The following is an 18,426-nucleotide window of genomic DNA, read 5'->3' as shown; positions in this document are numbered from 1 at the left end:
TCCGAGATGTTCACAAAGGACACATGAAAAGTCCCACCCACCTCTGGAGAGAGTTGATGGTGTTTCAATACAGGACAAAACGCACTGTTTTTCACATTCTTGTTAGTTCAAGTTTTCTTCTACAAAATGACTAATATGGAAATGTGTTTTATATGACAGCACATGTATAACCTATAGTAGATGGCTTATCATCTGTAGAAAAATGAAGGGTAGGAGGGATAGAATTTGGAATTCAAAACCTTAAAAAATGTTTTTAAAAATTGTTGTTTTTACAAAGGGGAAACAATATTAAGCTGTAGATGAAACACCTGCCCTGGCATCAGGAAGACCTAAGTTCAAATCTAATGTCAGATAATTGATACTTATTAGCTATGGGCCTGGGAAACTCACTTAACCTTGATTGCCTTGAAAAAAAAAAAAAAAAAAGAAAAGGAAAGTTGAAGAGCTGGTATTTGAACTTAAGTATTTGGAGTCCAAGGCCCCCACTCTTTTCATTACACCATGCTATCTCTTACACAGATTGAAAGAGATACTCAAGATCCCCACTATGAGGCTACTGAAAGTAATAGTGATATAGCCTGTGATAAAGGTCTGATCCTATAAATTATGCTGTTTATATTTTGTATTTATTAAGGAATTCATATTCTTTCTCCGAAAAAGAATTTATAGTTCTTTGAGGGCTATGATATTTCATGTTTGTCTTTGCATCTTCAACACTTGCCTCTTGAATAAACTGCCAGAGTGATAATCATAATAGAAATAATGAGGAATATTTTTAAAGATGAAAGGATTTTTGCTATCCACAACACCTGGCAATTGTAAAAAAAAAAAAAAAAAAAAAAAAGAAGAAAGAAAGAAGAAAGAAGGAAGAAGAAGAAGAAGAAGAAGAAGAAGAAGAAGAAGAAGAAGAAGAAGAAGAAGAAGAAGAAGAAGAAGAAGAAGAAGAAGAAGAAGAAGAAGAAGAAGAAGAAGAAGAAGAAGAAGAAGAAGAAGAAGAAGAAGAAGAAGAAGAAGAAGAAGAAGAAGAAGAAGAAGAAGAAGAAGAAGAAGAAGAAGAAGAAGAAGAAGAAGAAGAAGAAGAAGAAGAAGAAGAAGAAGAAGAAGAAGAAGAAGAAGAAGAAGAAGAAGAAGAAGAAGAAGAAGAAGAAGAAGAAGAAGAAGAAGAAGAAGAAGAAGAAGAAGAAGAAGAAGAAGAAGAAGAAGAAGAAGAAGAAGAAGAAAGGGAAGGGAGGAAGGAAAGGAGAGAGGGAGGAAGGAAAGGAGGGAGGGAGGAAGGAAGAAAGGAAGAGAGGAAGGAAAGGAGGGAGGGAGGAAGGAAGAAAGGAAGAAAGGAAGGAAGGGAAAAAATAAAAGAAGAGCTACCATTGTGAAGACTAGTATGCAACTGCAAAGAAAAGAATAAGAAATGTACTTAACTTATCAGGGTAAGATATGATGAATTTCTCTTTTCTAGATGTCTTTAAGAAAGCTAGCTTAGGATTTTTTGGTTTAAGCTACTTTTCTTTTATGAGGGAAGAGAAGTTTAGACAATCCTGGAATCCTTATAATTTAACAATTCTCTTCCCCCCCCCCCCCAACTAAAAATATCAATCATCATAGTTTAAATGCCTTTAATTTGCATGTAAATTCTACACCTAGTGCTTGAATCAAACCCTTTCTATATAATTCAGCACAAAATTTTAAAATATCACTTATATAAATGTTAATATTTGTATACAAAAAAGTGAAAAATATTTAATATTTAAGTAAAAGATGCTATCTTGGAAAATCACATGCTTTGGGGGCAGCTAGATGGTGCAGTGGAGAGAGTACCAGCCCTGAAGTCAGGAGGACCTGAATTCAAATCTGCCCTCAGACAGTTAATGCTTCCTAGCTGTGTGACCCTAAGCAAGTAGATAGGTAGGTAGGTAGGTAGGAAGGAAGAAAGGGAGGGAGGAAGGAAGGAAGGGAGGAAGAGAGGGAGGGAAGGAGGAATAAAGGAAAGAAAATTACATACTTTCTATTTCCATAAATTAGGATCAGAACAAATTCTGTTAAATATTTGTCTATTTAAAAAATGGAGTATTCATATTATTACACAATGAAGCTACAAAATATGTGCAGTCTTATTCTTCTAAATTATCTTGTTATTAATGTAGTTGTGGCCCAAAGTGTATACAGAACAGCTTTTATACCAACAAAGCTACAGTGCAAGAAAAATTTAAAATAAAGGTAAAAGATAGGGCTATAAATGACAGTCATGTTCCTCACTACACACAAAATATGTTATAATCTTATCCTATATGCTGTTTTTCAAGATGCTTCAAGATGCATTTTAATATGGAATTTAAGGGTGAATTAACACAAAAAATACAATTTTTAAGATGAATCATAGCTCTTTTAAGTTTAATAAATACAATTCCAAAGGAAAAAAGGACAAGGTACCTGTTGTGCTCCATCTCCACTTACAATAGGTGCAGGTAGAAGAGGAATATCACTACTTAAAATCTGAGTTGTGTCCAAGAGTGGTGGATGCTCTGCCATTATTGGTAAAACATTAAACACTGAATCGCCCTCCGATTCTGAAAAACAAAAAAGTGATTTGTATATACATCCTTAAAATAAAGAGATACATCAAAATAACAGAATCATCTAAACCATTATTCTGAAAAGTTGTATTTTTCAACTGAAATGCAGTGTATACTATATAAAAAAGCACTAAATTTTAAATTACTAAATTTAGTAAAAGAAGGGATAGAATAATTGGGGGAAATACATGAAAAACAGAAAAAAGAAAAATGTGATAGAATACATTGACTTAGATTATATATGTGCAGTCATGCAAAACATATATCCATATAAGTCAAATAAAATTAAAATAATAAAAACGAACTTTTAAAAAAATATGCTTCAGTCTGCATTCAAAGTTCATCAGTTCTATCTCTGAAAATGAATAGCATTTGTCATTATGGGTTATTTGGAATTGCCTTGGATCACTATCTTGATCAGAGTAACTAAGTCTTTCATAGCTAATCATCACACAATATTGCTGTTACTCAATACAATGTATTCCTGGTTCAGCTCATAATAAAAATAATATAATTACATTATATTATATAATATAAGTATTCCCAGGTTTTTCTGAAACGGTCTTGCTTATCATTTCTTACACTACAACAGTTTTCATCACAATCATATATACCACAACTTATTCACACTTTCTATTGATGGGTATCCCTTAGATTTTTATAAATTGAATTCAGTTCCCTATATATTTGAGATATGAGACTTTTATCAGAGGAACTTACTGTATAATTTCCCCATACTTTCATGTTTTTCTTCCAATTTTGGCAAAAGCCTTTTAATTTCATGTAATCTGAATTACCTATTTCACCTCCTGTAATGTTCTCTCTTTTTTTGTCATAAACTCTTTCCTCCTCCATAGATCTGACAAGTATTGTTTCCTATGCTTAATTTATTTATGGAGTATACTGTGACATATTGGCCTATGACTAGTATCTGCCAAACTCTCTCCAGTTTTCCTAGACTTTTTTGTCAAATGAGTTTTTACCCTCAAAACCTGGATTTCTGGATTTATCAAACACTAAGTTACATGAGGTCATTTGCTACTCTATATTATGTGCCTATTTTATTCCACTAATCCACCACTCTATATTTCTGAGCTAAAATGAATCAGTGTTAATGATTATCACTTTGTAATATAGTCTGAAATCTAAAATTGCTAAGCAACCTTCATTAAACATTTTTCCCATTGATTTCCTTGATAGTCTTGACTTTTTTTTCTTTGGTAGGTGGGTATCACAATGAACAAGAAAATTAACATGTGTAGATTTGTCATTTTAATTACATTGGCTCAATCAATTGATATTTCTCTAATTGTTTAGATTTGAATTTATTTGTATGGAAAATGTTTTGTAACTATTTTCATAGAATCCCTAGCTTTTTATATTGTCTCCACTTTAAAAAATGAATTTTTCTATTTTTCTGCTTTTCTTTTAAAAGTGGAAAAAAGTTGTATGTAGTTAGATTTAGAAATACTGATGATTTTTGTGGATTTAAAATATATATATATATCCTACAACTTTGCTGAATGTTTAAATATTGACACTAGTTTTTTAGTTGATTTTCTAAATATACCACCACATCATGAGCAGAGTGATTTATTTTCTCATTTTCTATTTAATAGTTAATCTATGCTTCCAATGTTCTTTATTAAATGCAATTTTTACTGCATTATAGTCTTTGAGACAGTGTATTTAATACCTGTGCTTTTCTGCTTTTGATTGAGAGGCTTATGCCCTAATATTTGACTAATTTTTGTGAAGGTACTAGGGTATGGCTGAGAAAAAGGTATCCTCCTTTCTGTTTCCATTTAGTTCTCTCCAGTGTTAAGGACCATGCCTAAGTGTGAAGGGGCAGGTCAATTCTCTGGAAAACCCCCACAGCTGTGAATCCTAATACACTTGAAGGAACTGCAAATCAGCCTTTAGGATGCAGATGTTCCTTGTGGGTTGAGAATGAAATAAACTGGAGGCAAGAGAAGTCAGAGAATACAACTGCTTCTCAGTCTCCTTGTATCATCCTCTCACATGAAAGGATCTATTCTGCTGGCCAGAAGTAGATCCCCAGCAGCCACTAGCAGGTTGCTCCCATAACACTTCAGATCTATCACATCTAACTTTATTAAAATTCTATCCATCTCCTTGACTTCTCTGTTATTATTTTAGAGTTGGATTTATCTAGTTCTGAGAAGGGAAATTTGAGATCCCCCCACTTTCATGTGTCTTTCTGGTAAACAATTGTTGAATCCTGCTTTCTAATCCAATCTCTAATTTATTCTGTTTTTTGGATGGGGCCATCTCACAGTTGAATGAACTGTCATTCATAATTATTACTAATTATGCATTTCCCCCCATCCTATTTTATCCCCCCCTCTTTTACCCTGTCTTTCTTCTAAAATCTGCTGTGCTTTATGTTAACCTTTTATGATCTCTCCTTCTTCTCTTATCCCTTTCTGACCTCTATCTTCTTTTATCTGTCACCCCATCACTACTACCACTACCTTTTTCATTATCCCCTTCCTCTCCTCTGTTGGCTAAGGTAAGTTTCTATTACCAATTGAGATGTGTTTATGTACTCTAGGCAGTCAGGAGATGTAGAGAATAAACAACCAAGCTAGGAATAAGGAATACTCATCTTAATGAGTTAAAATCTGGCCAGAAACTTCAAACACCCTAGTTAAATCATTTAATCCTGTTTACCCATTTATAAAATGAGCTAGAGAAAGAAATGGCAAATCATTCTAGTATCTTTGGTAAGACAACCCCAAATGGGGTGGAAAATACCACCCACATCTCCACTGAGAATTATAAAGACTAAATATGGATCAAAAATATGATTTTCACTATTGTTTGCTTTTTCTTTCTCGTGGGTTTTTTGCTTTTTAAGGAAATATTTTCTTCAAGGAGTTTTTATACCTCTTTTTCCCTATGGCTAAATTTGTTTTTAGGGAGTTATTTTCATCAGTGAATTTTTGTACCTTTTTTCCATTTGGGCAATTCTGTTTTTTAAAGATGTTATTTTCTTCAGTATTTTTTTGTGCCCTTTTGTTAATTGTCTTTTCATAATTACCTCCCTTGATTTCATTTCTTTGCCTCATTTTTCTTCCACCATTCTTATCTGATTTTGAAAAACATTTTTCTCAGCTCTTCTAATAATTCTTGTTGGGCTTCAATCATATTCCCCCTTTTTTCCCCTTTAAAACTTTGCTTGCAACTGTTCTGACTTCATTAGCTTCTGAGTTTGTCCTAGTTTTCTTGTCCCACTGTAGCTTTTTATGATTAGGTTCTTTTTGTGTTGTCTGCTAATTACTTTGTTGATTTTGAACTTTATGTTAATGCTGGTCTCTTATGCCAGCATGGGAAGTTTTGGGAAGAGAAGAGTATTGTCTCAAGTTTCAGACTTTAAGTTTCCACACTGCTGTTTTCAGAACTAGTTCTAAAGGACTGGAAGTTTTCAGTGTTTCCAAAGTGTGATCTTAGGAGAGGTGTACTCCCTGTTCTCTTGTTATACACTATGGTTCTTATTCAGGAAGGGCCCCTGATCCCTTGAAAAAAATTTTAAAAATATTTTAATAGTTTTTATTTACCAGATATATGCATGGGTAATTTTACAACATTGACAATTGCCAAACCTTTTGTTCTAATTTTTCCCCTCCCCCCCAAGATGGCAAGTTGACCAACACATGTTAAATATGTTAAAGTATAAATTAAATACAATATATGTATACATGTCCAAACAGTTGTTTTACTGTACAAAAAGAATCGGACTTTGAAATAGTGTACAATTAGCCTGTGAAGGAATTCTATGTAGTAGTTCATAGTCATCTCCTAAAGTTCTTTTGCTGGGTGTAGCTGGTTCAGTTCATTACTGCTCTATCGGAACTAATTTGGTTCATCTCATTGTTGAAAATGGCCACATCCATCAGAATTGATCATCATATAGTATTGTTGTTGAAGTATACAATGATCTCCTGTTCCAGTTCATTTCACTCAGCAACACAAAGAGGACTGCCACAAACATCCCTTGAGATTTTAACTGACACCATAACTCTGGGTGGTCCTTTGCTCCAGGGACCAAAAATGATTCTGTTCTTCAATGCATGCCCAGATCCTTTGAAACCAGAAGCGAAACCAACCTTCAAGACTTCTAGTTCCTCTTGACCAAAAAGTGTTCCCCCCTGCCCTTGAACTATGACTCAAAAGTGGGTATAGGCAATGGAACTACCAACAAGCATCTGGTCTGCCTCCAGTGACTAACCGAGGGATCTTGTGTAAATCCTTTTAGACCTGTTGACAAGTCCTTTTACCATCTCTGCCTTGAGAGCTACCAAAACTTCTCCTTTAGTCACCATCTAAGTCTCACCACTGGTGTTTTATCCACATGAGCTCCAAGTCAATCTCTACCAGGTCACAGATTTCTCCTTGTTGTCTTGGGGTGGAAAAATGTCTTACTCTGACCTTTGTTGCCTCTACCACTAGAAAATGCAATTCCAAGCATTATTTTACAGTTGTTTGGAGAGGAATGTTGGAAAAGCTCTGCTGATTGCTTTTTTTAATTCTACCATCTTAGTTCTGACCCTGAAAGACCTTAATTTATTAGCAATGTTCCTCTTAATGCAGATCAAGATTATATATATATTTTTTGGCTGTCATATCAACTGCTAATTTATGCTACATTTGCAATCCACTAAAACTCAAGTCTTTTCCAGAATAATCACTGTCTATATATTTCTTCCCCATCTTATACTTATGAGGGTAAATTTTTTGAGTCCAATGGGAAAAAATTTTACTTAATTCACTGAATTTCAACTTGCTATATTAAGCAATTGACTAATTCTGTCAAGAATTTTTAATCCTGACATACACTGTCCTCAAGCTATTTCTGAATAAAGAAGCATTTATTAAGTGCCTTCTATTTGTACAATTATTGTGATATGAAGACACAAAATTATGCTATATAACCTCAAGTGGGCCCTTACTGCTTTCAGGCAATCCTTCCATAATTCTTTAATTCATTATTCCATTCTCCATAGCAGCTCTTTCATACTTCCTTAATTCTCCCACGGCTTTTCTCCTCCTTGCTCTCAGCTGAGAACTTTGTCTAATATTTTATTTAAAAAGGCCATTCATCATGAAATCCATCATCTCCCCTCTTTCTCATCTCTCCCTTAGGTACTTTCTGCTAATATCTCCTACTTCAGACATGTCTTACATAAGATACCACACAAAAGAAGTTGAAAAGCCTCAGAATTACAAGTTTAGATGATACTAAGTGACATTTTATATCATGTTAAGATTTGTAAACTCTTTACAAGCAAGATGCTATAATGGAGGTAGCACAAGTCTTATAATCATTTTAAGGAAATGGAAGCTCACTGGGTTAAATGAATTGTCAATGACAGGGTTTGATCGTGAGTCTTCTTGACTCTAAAACTCAGTTATTCCACCGCACTCTCTGATTTCATGTAGTTCATAGTACAGTAGTGAGATGTGCCATTATGTTATTTCCTTGTATAACAATTAGGTACAAAGTGTGAAGTACAATCCAAGAGGAGAAAAGTCATTGATTGCTAGTTGTGTTTTAAAGAAAAAAAGAATTGACTAGATAAAGGCAAAAAGGAGAATACTTGGTTCATTCATGGTTTTTTCAGTCATATCTTACTCTGGAGATTTTCTTAGCAAAGATACTACAATGGCTTATTATTTCCCTCTTCAATTAATTTTACAGATGACTAAACTGAGGTCAACAGGATTAAGTGGCTTGTCTAGGGTAACACAGCTAAGTGTCTCAGATCACAATTGAATTCAGGAAGATAAATCTTTCTGACTCCAGAACTGACGCTTTCTCTACCCAGTTGCTCCTATTTTGGAATAAGGAACAGCATTAGCATTGACAGGAAAAAAACAGCACAGATTTGGGAACAAAGTAGTCTAGTTTAGCTAGTTATATTGTAAAATATGCAGCAGAAAGTACCATAAGAGATCAGGCTGGAAAACTAAGATTGCCAAGGACCTTGAATAAAAACAAAAGAATTTTTTTCAAAGGACAATAGGGAGTCAAAGAAAGGTCTTCGACAGAAGAAACATGGATAGAGCCATGAATAATAAAGCTAAATTTGGCAGCATTATGAAGATCAATATGAGTAAGACAGAATAGAGGACAGAAAGACCAGTTAGGTAGCTACTGAAATAGAACACATAAGTACATGAAGGAGAATACCCAAGAATCAGTGTGGAGGTAGATCCAATAAGATTCAGTTTTGAATATGAAAAATCATGGAAATAGAAAAGTCAAGAAAATTCCAAGTTTCACATTTGTGAGACCAAATGAATGGGTGATGTCACTGATAGAAACAGTGAAGTGAGAAGGGAGAAAAAGATAGCTTTTGGCTTCACAGAGAAGGTCTTTGAGGTGCTGAAGTCCTCTAGGCTACTGGGTCTCCAAATTTTTTTGATCAAGAGTCTCTATCAGTAAGACATTTTTGAACACAGTCCCTTAAAGTAAATATTTGCTTATTAATATATTATGTACTGTGGTACTATCATACAGATATTACAAAAATAATAATGTACAAATAAGATAAAAATGAAGAAAAAGTATTTAATTTTAAAATCAAGAAGGAGACATTGACGTTTACTTAGAAGACCTGAAAAAGGTATTTTGGCATTTTGGCAATTGGTAGAGTATAGATTTGAGAGGTGAGAGATTAGAGGCAAAGAAAATGATGAGAAGGCTAATTTAGTAAGTCCAGCTCAGTTGAAAGATGATGAGAGCCATCTAAGTAGAGAGCAAAAAGATGCAATGAATGTTGCAGATGTAAAAAATTCAAGATTTTCCAACTGGTTGGAGATATGAGGTTAAAGGAAGGTGAGTCCAGGGTAATACAAAGGTTGTAAACCTAAGCAAAAGGAGAGAAGGATAGTAGGACCCTCAGGGAAATCTGGAAGGAAAAGGGTTGGGTGAGGAAAAGATATATGTAAACTCATCTAGGTCTGCTCATTTTACTGAAAAATTACTGGGGGAGAGAGGGAAGCACTTCTTCAGCAGCCAGGCCTGGTATGCCAGACCATCTGCGGCAGCCACAGCAACAAGGTAACAGAGGGGAAGAGGAAGAAAGGGCAGAGAGAAAATGAAGGATTTGGAATGGTATACTAAAATAGTAGGGGATAGTAAGACTGGTTGGGGATGAGGGGTGGGAAAAGAATATGATACCCCTCCACTCTCATACTGGGCACCCCTGTGCTCTTTGGGGATCAAGCCCTGGCCTCTGGGGGGCTTTCCACAATCCCCACTTTAGAGACCACTACTTTAGATGGCTGGATTGTTTGGAGTTGGAGGCTAGAATAAGAGATATAGATAGAAGTCAAATGCATAGAGATAAAAGCTGTGAAAGCCAAGCAATTAGAAGGTCATGTTTACTGGGTAGTTTTTCTTGTTTATAAACAAAGGGCCATATAATCAACCTTTTTCTCCCACACCAAATAGTCATTGCAGAGATTTCCTTAGGATCTTTTTTTTGGGGTGGCTCAGACAGTGATTTCATTGGCATTGGGAACTCCCAAAAAAGGAAATCCTCTCTACCAGTATCTTTTTGAATCTTCTGTCTCTCTTTTATCCACTCCTACATGCACATCACCTGTGAAATACATAATTATTTGCATGTTCCCTGCTCCTCCATTATGCAGAGTACTGTTTTGGACACAATGAGTCCTAGGAAGACATTCTAACTGGAATTTGGGAGGTAACAGTTGAAGATGTGTTCTTTGGCAATCACTGGCTAGATGTTAGATAAATCCAGAGGAGTTCACCAGGAGAGAAAATATGCTAAGAGAAGCAATCTTAGGGCAGTGTTCTGGCATACATCTGTAGTACACCAAGGGGGTACTAACTGAATAACGATCCTGCGAAGGAAGATGATGAGAGTACAGAAAGGAAGAAGATTCAGGTAAGAAAAGTGGTATGAAAATCCAGAAACAAGAGTATCTAGTAGGAGGCAGAAGTCAGTAGTACAAATAGTAGAAAAGTCATGATGAAGGCTGAGAAAAAACAACTGAATTTGGTAAATAAGTTATTGGGAAATTTTTGTCACATGACCAAAAACTATGGAAGACTAGACATTTTTTATGATCCCCACTGCCTCTCAAATGTCTTCAAAATGGGAACTGTATGAAAAAGATAAGGTAATTTTGGCTCTCTCTACAACCTAAGATAGCAAGAACCCAAAGGTGGTAACAACCAGAAAAATGAACTAATAGAGGTTAGTGCCTAATGATCTCATCACCCTCCCACAACATCTGAGAAAAATTAGATTCATAAAAGTGAAATATCTGTTTTCCACAGGAGAAATAATGGGGAGGTGTTAGGTTCTTACTAAGTGCTAATGAGATAATGAGATATTAGGTTCTTACTAAGTGATATGACAATTCTCTAGTTCTGGCCTTTACTGGGAGTTTTACTTGTGAATTCCTGGGGAAGAGCTTGCATGCTTAGGAGGAGCAAGTTCATTGGTTGAAGTAATTTTTCCCAGAAGCCCTTGCATTATTCCACGCCCATTCTCTGGGAGGATAAAAGAGGGCAGCTCTGGAGGAGAGACAGAGTTTTGTCTGGACAAGACTTGAGGCAGCTCTCTGCAGGAAGGGAAGTCGGCTCTCTACAAGAAGAAGAATCTGTCCGAGAGATTTGAGTTGACACAGCAGATCTCCCAGAGAGCGATCAGCAGCTTCTGGAGACAACAGCACGTTACAAATTGGCGTCCACAACATGGGGCAAGGACTTTTGCTTATTCTTACAAGGACTTATTCTGAGCCCTTCAGAGGAGCTAGACTAGACCATTGCAATTTGGCGCCTGAACAGGGACAGACACAATTCTGATTCCAGTGGAAAAGCCTCCGATCCAGATGTCAGTCTCTCTGACCCAGAACCGTGAGTAACAAGGAAACTTTGTTAAAGATTAAGTGAGCGTTCTAATAGACAAATAAGGAACTTAACTTGTTAAGGGCTAAACCAGCAATCTCTTATAGTGAAATGGGGCAAACGCCTTCTGTTCAAGGAAAATGTTTAGAGAGCATCATTAAGGTTATGAAAAGCCAAGGACTGATTATAATTTTGGAGGAGATTACTGAACTTTTAAAAACTGTGAAGGTCATATGTCCTTGTTTTTCTCTGGAAAAAGAATTGGATCTAGATGAATCGGAATTAGCAGGAAAGCAATTAGGTGAACACTACAATTGCCCTTGTGACATTTTGCCCTTTGGTTCCAGACCAAACTCCATTTCCAAAGACACACTTCCTACCTACAATTTAATCCAAATGGCTTTAAAAAATGTTATTCTAAAGGAAGAGAAGAAGGAGCAAAATGGGGAAGTGTCAACTAAACTAGGTGAAAAGGATGAATCAGATAACAATGAAGTTAAGTACAATTCTGAGCAACAGGAGCATTTCCCATCTCCTCCCTCAATTAACCCTTCAGGGGTGGAGCAAGAAGGAGGAGGGAAAGAGGCAGAAACACAAACAGAATTGCCTGTGAAGCAGCCTAAGCCTATGACAAGATTAGAAAAAGCATTGGTTAAAGCTAAAAGAGAAGGACAGGATATAAGTAATTTTATACATGCATATCCTGTGATTGAAGATATTGACTCTGTAGGTCAAAAACAGAGAAGATATGCACCTTTAGATTTGAATAAAATTAAAAATTTGAAAAAAGGTTGTACTCTTTATGGGGCTACATCAGCTTATGTTAAAATGTTACTAGATGGTTTGTCTTATGAAGTCCTAACCCCGAATGATTGGAAATCCATAGCAAGGACATGCGTAGAACCTGGACAAAATGTGTTATGGCTTGCGGAGTTTCATGAATTATGTAAAATCCAAGTCAGATGCAATTTGGAAATAGGAGTTAACACACAATTCACTTTTGAGCACTTAGCTGGTGAAGGTCGATATGGAGAGAATTAGAACAGATTAATTATACCATGACAATATATGAGCAAATTGCTAAGGCTGCAATAAAAGCTTGGGGTGTCCTCCCCAGACAGAAAGATCGGGGAGAGGCTTTCACTAAAATAAAGCAAGGTCCCAATGAACCTTTTGCAGATTTTGTGGGACGTTTGCAAACTGCTGTCAAAAGAACTATTGGAGAAAATTCAGCTACAGAAATAATGACCAGACATCTGGCTAAGGAAAATGCCAATGAGATTTGCAAAAGAATTATATGGGGATTAGACAAAGATGCTCCTTTAGAGGAGATCATAAGACGCTGTGCTACAGTGGGAACAAATGCTTTTTACACCCGGACGATGATGAACATGGAAAGACAGGGTCCCTCCTGGCAAGAAACTTCTAGAGAAACTCGGCAATGTTTTCAATGTGGAAAAATTGGACATCTAAGAGCTCAGTGTAGATATGGAGATACAGTGAGAAGATAGGGTGAGAGAAGACCTAAAACTCCATGTCCAAAATGTCACAAGGGTCTCCACTGGGCCTCTGAATGTAGATTGACCCAGGGAAATGAGAGGCGGGGCCCAGCTTCAGCCCCCCAAGTGGGGCATGATGGCAGCTGAGGTTACATCCAGAGAATTTTAAGACATGATCAATCAGCCAAAAGGAAATCAGATGGAAGAAAGGGATTGAAATTAGGAAAAATAGAGTTGTGTGCAGTAGAGACTACTGAGATACTCCCTGGAGAAGTGAAATCTGTTCCTGTTGAGCCTATGGATCCTTTGCCTCCAGGTACAGTAGGCTTGAATATTTCACCTTCTGAGAGTGCCTACAAAACAGTGTCCATCCATACACTGATGTGGGAAACTGGAGAACGTATAGCTAATATCCCAGTCACTAACACAGGTAGACAACGTGTGATTTATCAACCAGGAGAAGTAGTAGCATCAGGCTTATTATTCCGTATCCCTAATAAGCAACCTGGTGATAGTCGCCTAGATTCTGACTCCAATGAACAAAATCCAGGAATATATTGGACAGCAGCTGTGACAGCTGACCGACCTATGCTTACTATTTATATAAATGGAATACCATTAGAAGGATTGGTAGACACAGGTGCAGATCATACAGTTATTAGAGATGCCAATTGGCCCGGTCACTGGCCAAAGATTAAGGCAGACACCTACATGTCTGGGGTAGGAGGATCAATAGCAGCAGAAGTTAGTGCTAGGCCTTTGAGATGGATATTTGAAGGTGAAACAGGAGTTTTTACTCCTTTTGTGGTTGAAAAAATCCCCATCAACCTGTGGGGAAGAGACATTTTACAGCAGATAGGATTACAAATAAGCACTTCAGCTTTTTAGGCAGGGCTGCTGTTGAAGGCCTACTTGCACTTTCACCGGTTCCTATTCAGTGGAAGACTGATTCACCAGTGTGGGTAGAACACTGGCCCTTAAGAAGTGATAAAATTCAGGCCTTATTAGACATAGTGAAAGAACAACTTGACCAAGGACACCTGCGGCCTTCTCTAAGTCCTTGGAATTCCCCAGTATTTGTAGTGAAAAAGAAATCTGGAAAATGGAGGATGTTAATTGATCTAAGAAGAGTAAATGAACAGATGGAAACTATGGGAACTCTTCAACCTGCACTTCCATCTCCTACTCAGTTGCCAAGAGAATGGCCTCTATGGGTTATAGACATTAAGGATTGTTTCTATTCTATCCCTCTAGATAAGGAGGATATGAAAAGATTTGCTTTTTCAGTGCCTAGTGTTAATTTAGCTGAGCCTTATAAAAGATATGAATGGACAGTTTTGCCACAGGGAATGAAAAGTAGCCCTACTATGTGCCAAATGTATATTGCTGCTGCTCTTGCTCCAGTAAGAAAAGCCTTTCCAAAAGTAATATTGTTACATTATATGGATGATATTTTGGGATGTGCACCTGAGGAACAAATGTTAGAAGCATGTCTACAAAAGACCATGGAAACACTAAAGTACTACAAACTGCATATAGCTACAGAAAAAATTCAAAGACATGCTCCTTTTCAATATTTAGGATATGAAGTATATCCTAAGACACTCACAGTACAAAAGCTTTCTTTAAGAACAGAGAAGTTGAACACCTTAAATGATTTCCAAAAATTAATAGGAGATATCCAATGGATGCGTCCAGTGTTAGGCTTAACTACCAATCAACTACAACCTCTATATGACATTTTAAGGGGAGACTGCTTTAAATTCACCACACTAGCTTACAAAAGAAGCACAAGAGGCTTTGAGAGAAGTTGAACTGGCTTTATCCAATGTGGTTGAAAGAGTCACTCAAAAACCCTTGGAAATATCAGTTTTTGCTACAAAAGAGGCACCCACAGCAGTCCTTCATCAAGGAGACAATGTGATTGAGTGGGTGAATCTCCCAGCACAACCAGAACAAAGCCTTACTCCTTACCCAGTGCTTGTGGCTAGGATTTTATTAAAGGTTATTAAGAGAGTAATACAATTATCTGAAATAAGTCCTGAAAAAATATACACATTCTATACTAACGCACAAATTAATGTATGCTGTGAGACCATCCCAGAATGGCAAATTTTATTGGCCACTGCTCCAAATTTTGCACATGGATCTCCATTAAAGATAACCCAGCTACTACATAATTGGCGATGGATTTTTGAAGAAAAGGTTTCTAAGGTTCCTCTTAAAGGACCAACAATCTTTACAGATGCCTCCAAAGAAAATATTTGTGCTGTATACTCTCATGATTTAACCATAAAGAGAGCAGTCAGGACTCCTTTTCAGTCCACTCAACAGAATGTTATCATGCTAGCTCTTACTTATTACCCAGGAGATGTAAATATAATTACTGATTCAGCCTATTCAGTAGGTGTAGTACAAAGAATTGCCACAGCCCAAATAAAATCAGCTCTTTAAGGAACTTCAAGAGCAAGTGAGAAAGCATCCAGGTAAGATTTATATTTTGCATGTCCACTCACATAGAGGACTTCCAGGTCCTATTTTTAATGGAAATTCAAAGGCCGATAGCCTTCTAACCATGTTAGCCAGTACTCCTTTATTTCAGGAAGCACAAGAATCTCATTCTAAATATCATCAGGCTGCTCAAGCTTTACGTTTACAATTTGGAATCACAAGAGAGGAAGCTAGGAGCATAGTAAAAAGCTGTACAGCTTGTCTTCCTCTCCATACTCCTACACTCCCTCCAGGGAAGAATCCTTGTGGTTTGATTCCCAATGAAATCTGGCAAATGGATATGACCCACTATAAATCTTTTGGTCGTCTGTCTTTCATCCACGTGGTAGTAGATACCTTTTCAGGATTCACTTTTGCAGTGCCAACAGCAAAAGAGACAGCCTGAGTAGTCACTGAATTCCTTATCCAAGCATTTGCAATTATGGGTGTGCCACAAGAAATAAAAACAGATAATGGACCTGCATATAGTTCTAAACATTTTGCACACTTTTGTGCACAGTATCAGATTTTACACACTACTGGAATACCTTTTAATCCGCAAGGTCAGGCAATAGTAGAGCGAAGAAACAGAGACATTAAGACACTCCTCCAAAAACAAAAGAAAGGGGGAGCCACAGGTAACCCTAGAGAACCTCCAAAATTAATTCTCTATACCATTAATTTTCTAATTTTTTGACAAAGACGCACTGGCTCCGGCAGACAGGTTTTATAACCCACCAGAAGGGCAGTGTCCAGTGCGAGCAGCTCCACTGTCCTTAGATAATCGCCAGGTGATGTGGAGAGACCCAGAAAGTGGTGAATGGAAGCGACCAGATAGGTTAACTGCTTGGGGGAGAGAGTTTGCTTGTATTTCTTCAGATAGAGAAGGAATCAGATGGGTGCCAAAAAGTCGTATTTGCCTTGTCCATCAGAGAGACAGAAAAAGAGAAAGACCTCAAAACAAAGGAGAAAATCTAAGAAACATCTGACATTGAAAGAGCATGGCTAATAAGAAGACTGTTAAAGAACTTTAAAAACCAGCAGGAATCATTGGATTTCCTAACACAAGATGAGACTAATGGACAATGGACTTATGGACATTTATAAATTCTCAATTTATGATTATTTGATCATGTTATTTATTACATACTTCTAGCATGTGTTATGTTACTATGTTACTATGTGTTTATGTAATCTATGTAATTATGTGTAATGCCTCCCATATTGATGGATTTATGTTTCAAGGTCATGACCACCCTATGTTCTAAATCAAATGAAAAGGGGAGATGTTTGGTTCTTATTAAGTGCTAATGAGATATTAGGTTTTTACTAAGTGCTAAGTCGGTACTTAACAATTCTCTAGTTCTGGCCTTTACTGGGAGTTTTACTTGTGAACTCCTGGGGAGGAGCAAGTTCATTGGTTGAAGTTGACCCTAAAAAGTCACTTTGACTTTCCCTGTTATCCTGACCCAGAAGTCAGCCTGACCACACCTCTGTTAAGTACCACTAATTTACCTTTCTATAGAGTTCAGCTGATACTATCCAAGTTTTCTATAGAGCTGAACTAAAGCTAAGTACTCCTACTTAACTTTCAGTAGAACTGAATTAATGTTAAGTACCACCACTTAAGCTCTATATAATTTCAACTATCACTAATCAAACTTTCTATAGCCTTACTGAAGTCTATTCAAATCCAAAAGCTCTGTATTGTCTCAAATCATATATAAGAGGGTGGGCAGAATGGGCAGAACAGACAGAACTCTAATTCCATCAGAGAGTTCTGGTCCACTGAGACTTAAAATAAACTTTTACCTTTACTTTTAATTGAGTAAATTCTTTTACTTCACCTGTGCCTTGTCTCACACATCATAAAGCCTGGAAATCCCCCCAAAAATGATATAAAAAAGTTTAAAGTGAGGAGAAGAAAGGGAATTTTCCTTATTACCTGAGAGAGAAAAAAGAGAAACCAAGAATTAACTAAAAAGTGCAAGGAAAAAAGAATATACATCTATAGGAATCTATAGGAATAGTTTGGTTCTCTTAAAGCAGATTAAGCAAAAATAACTGAAGACAAATTATTGTTCTTATATAAGAAGATGGAGGAAAGATCCTATTTCAAACAAATTGTGAAACATTAATGTAATGGAATATTACTGTGCTTTAAGAAATTATTGATATGATGAATACTGAGAAGCATGGATAAATGTAAAGTAACAGACAAAAAGTAAGCAAAAGAAAGTATTAGAGGCAAAAGAAAGTATTTTTGTTTTTCCTTGTCTGATAGCATGATTGCAACTTTTACTTTTTTTTCAGTTCTCTTGAGGAATAGTAAATTTTTTCCAGCTCCCTTTTTTTATTCTGTGAATATTTTTGTATTTTGTTCATTGGTCTTTCTAGGCATCAAATTGTGGGATTTTAACTTTTTATTCATTCTTGCTTTTTATCATTTTATTGGATTTTTAATCTATTAACATTTAAAATTACAAGTTAAATTTGTATTTTAGACTATAGTTGAACAATAAATTTTCATGGTTAACTAATTTATTAATCAACAGTTGCAAAACTTGTTTTAACTTCTTGGTGATTTCTGGCATCTTCAGATGTCACAACTAAATGTTTTTTTTTTTTTTTTTTTTCCCCTGAGGCTGGGGTTAAGTGACTTGCCCAGGGTCATACAGCTAGGAAGTGTTAAGTGTCTGAGAACAGATTTGAACTTGGGTCCTCCTGAATTCAGGGCTAGTACTCTATCCACTGCGCCACCTAGCTGCCCCCATCACAACTAAATTATGAAGTCAAAACTATGTCACAACAGATTAAGTTTCTTTCAAAAAGGAAAGAGCCGGAACACTGGAGAAGTATATTTGAAACAAAGTGTTAACTCAGTGGAATTGATGAGATAATGGTTTTCTAGTTCACATATATCTAGTATAATGATATAATCACTTTAGTTTGATATGATGAT

At 36.4% G+C, this 18,426-nt stretch overlaps 1 protein-coding gene across 5 annotated transcripts in view; it reads right to left on the bottom strand.

The window, feature by feature from the left end:
• The window catches only part of FNDC3A (fibronectin type III domain containing 3A), a 190,754-nt gene that overhangs the window by 144,377 nt on the left and 27,951 nt on the right, over positions 1-18,426 (bottom strand). For all 5 annotated transcript variants that reach the window (XM_074304750.1, XM_074304747.1, XM_074304749.1 and 2 more), the window contains exon 2: positions 2,425-2,561. Coding sequence is in view for 4 of the 5 variants with exons in the window: in XM_074304747.1 (XP_074160848.1) it covers positions 2,425-2,523 (99 nt within the window). In the remaining variant the exon portion in view is untranslated. The remainder of the gene's footprint in view (positions 1-2,424; positions 2,562-18,426) is intronic.

Source organism: Sminthopsis crassicaudata, chromosome 3 (assembly GCF_048593235.1).
Source record: "Sminthopsis crassicaudata isolate SCR6 chromosome 3, ASM4859323v1, whole genome shotgun sequence".
In the NCBI taxonomy this organism is placed as follows: Eukaryota; Metazoa; Chordata; class Mammalia; order Dasyuromorphia; family Dasyuridae; genus Sminthopsis; species Sminthopsis crassicaudata.
The sequence above is the reverse complement of the archived record's forward strand: the minus strand, read 5'-3'. Positions and strand labels throughout refer to the sequence as shown.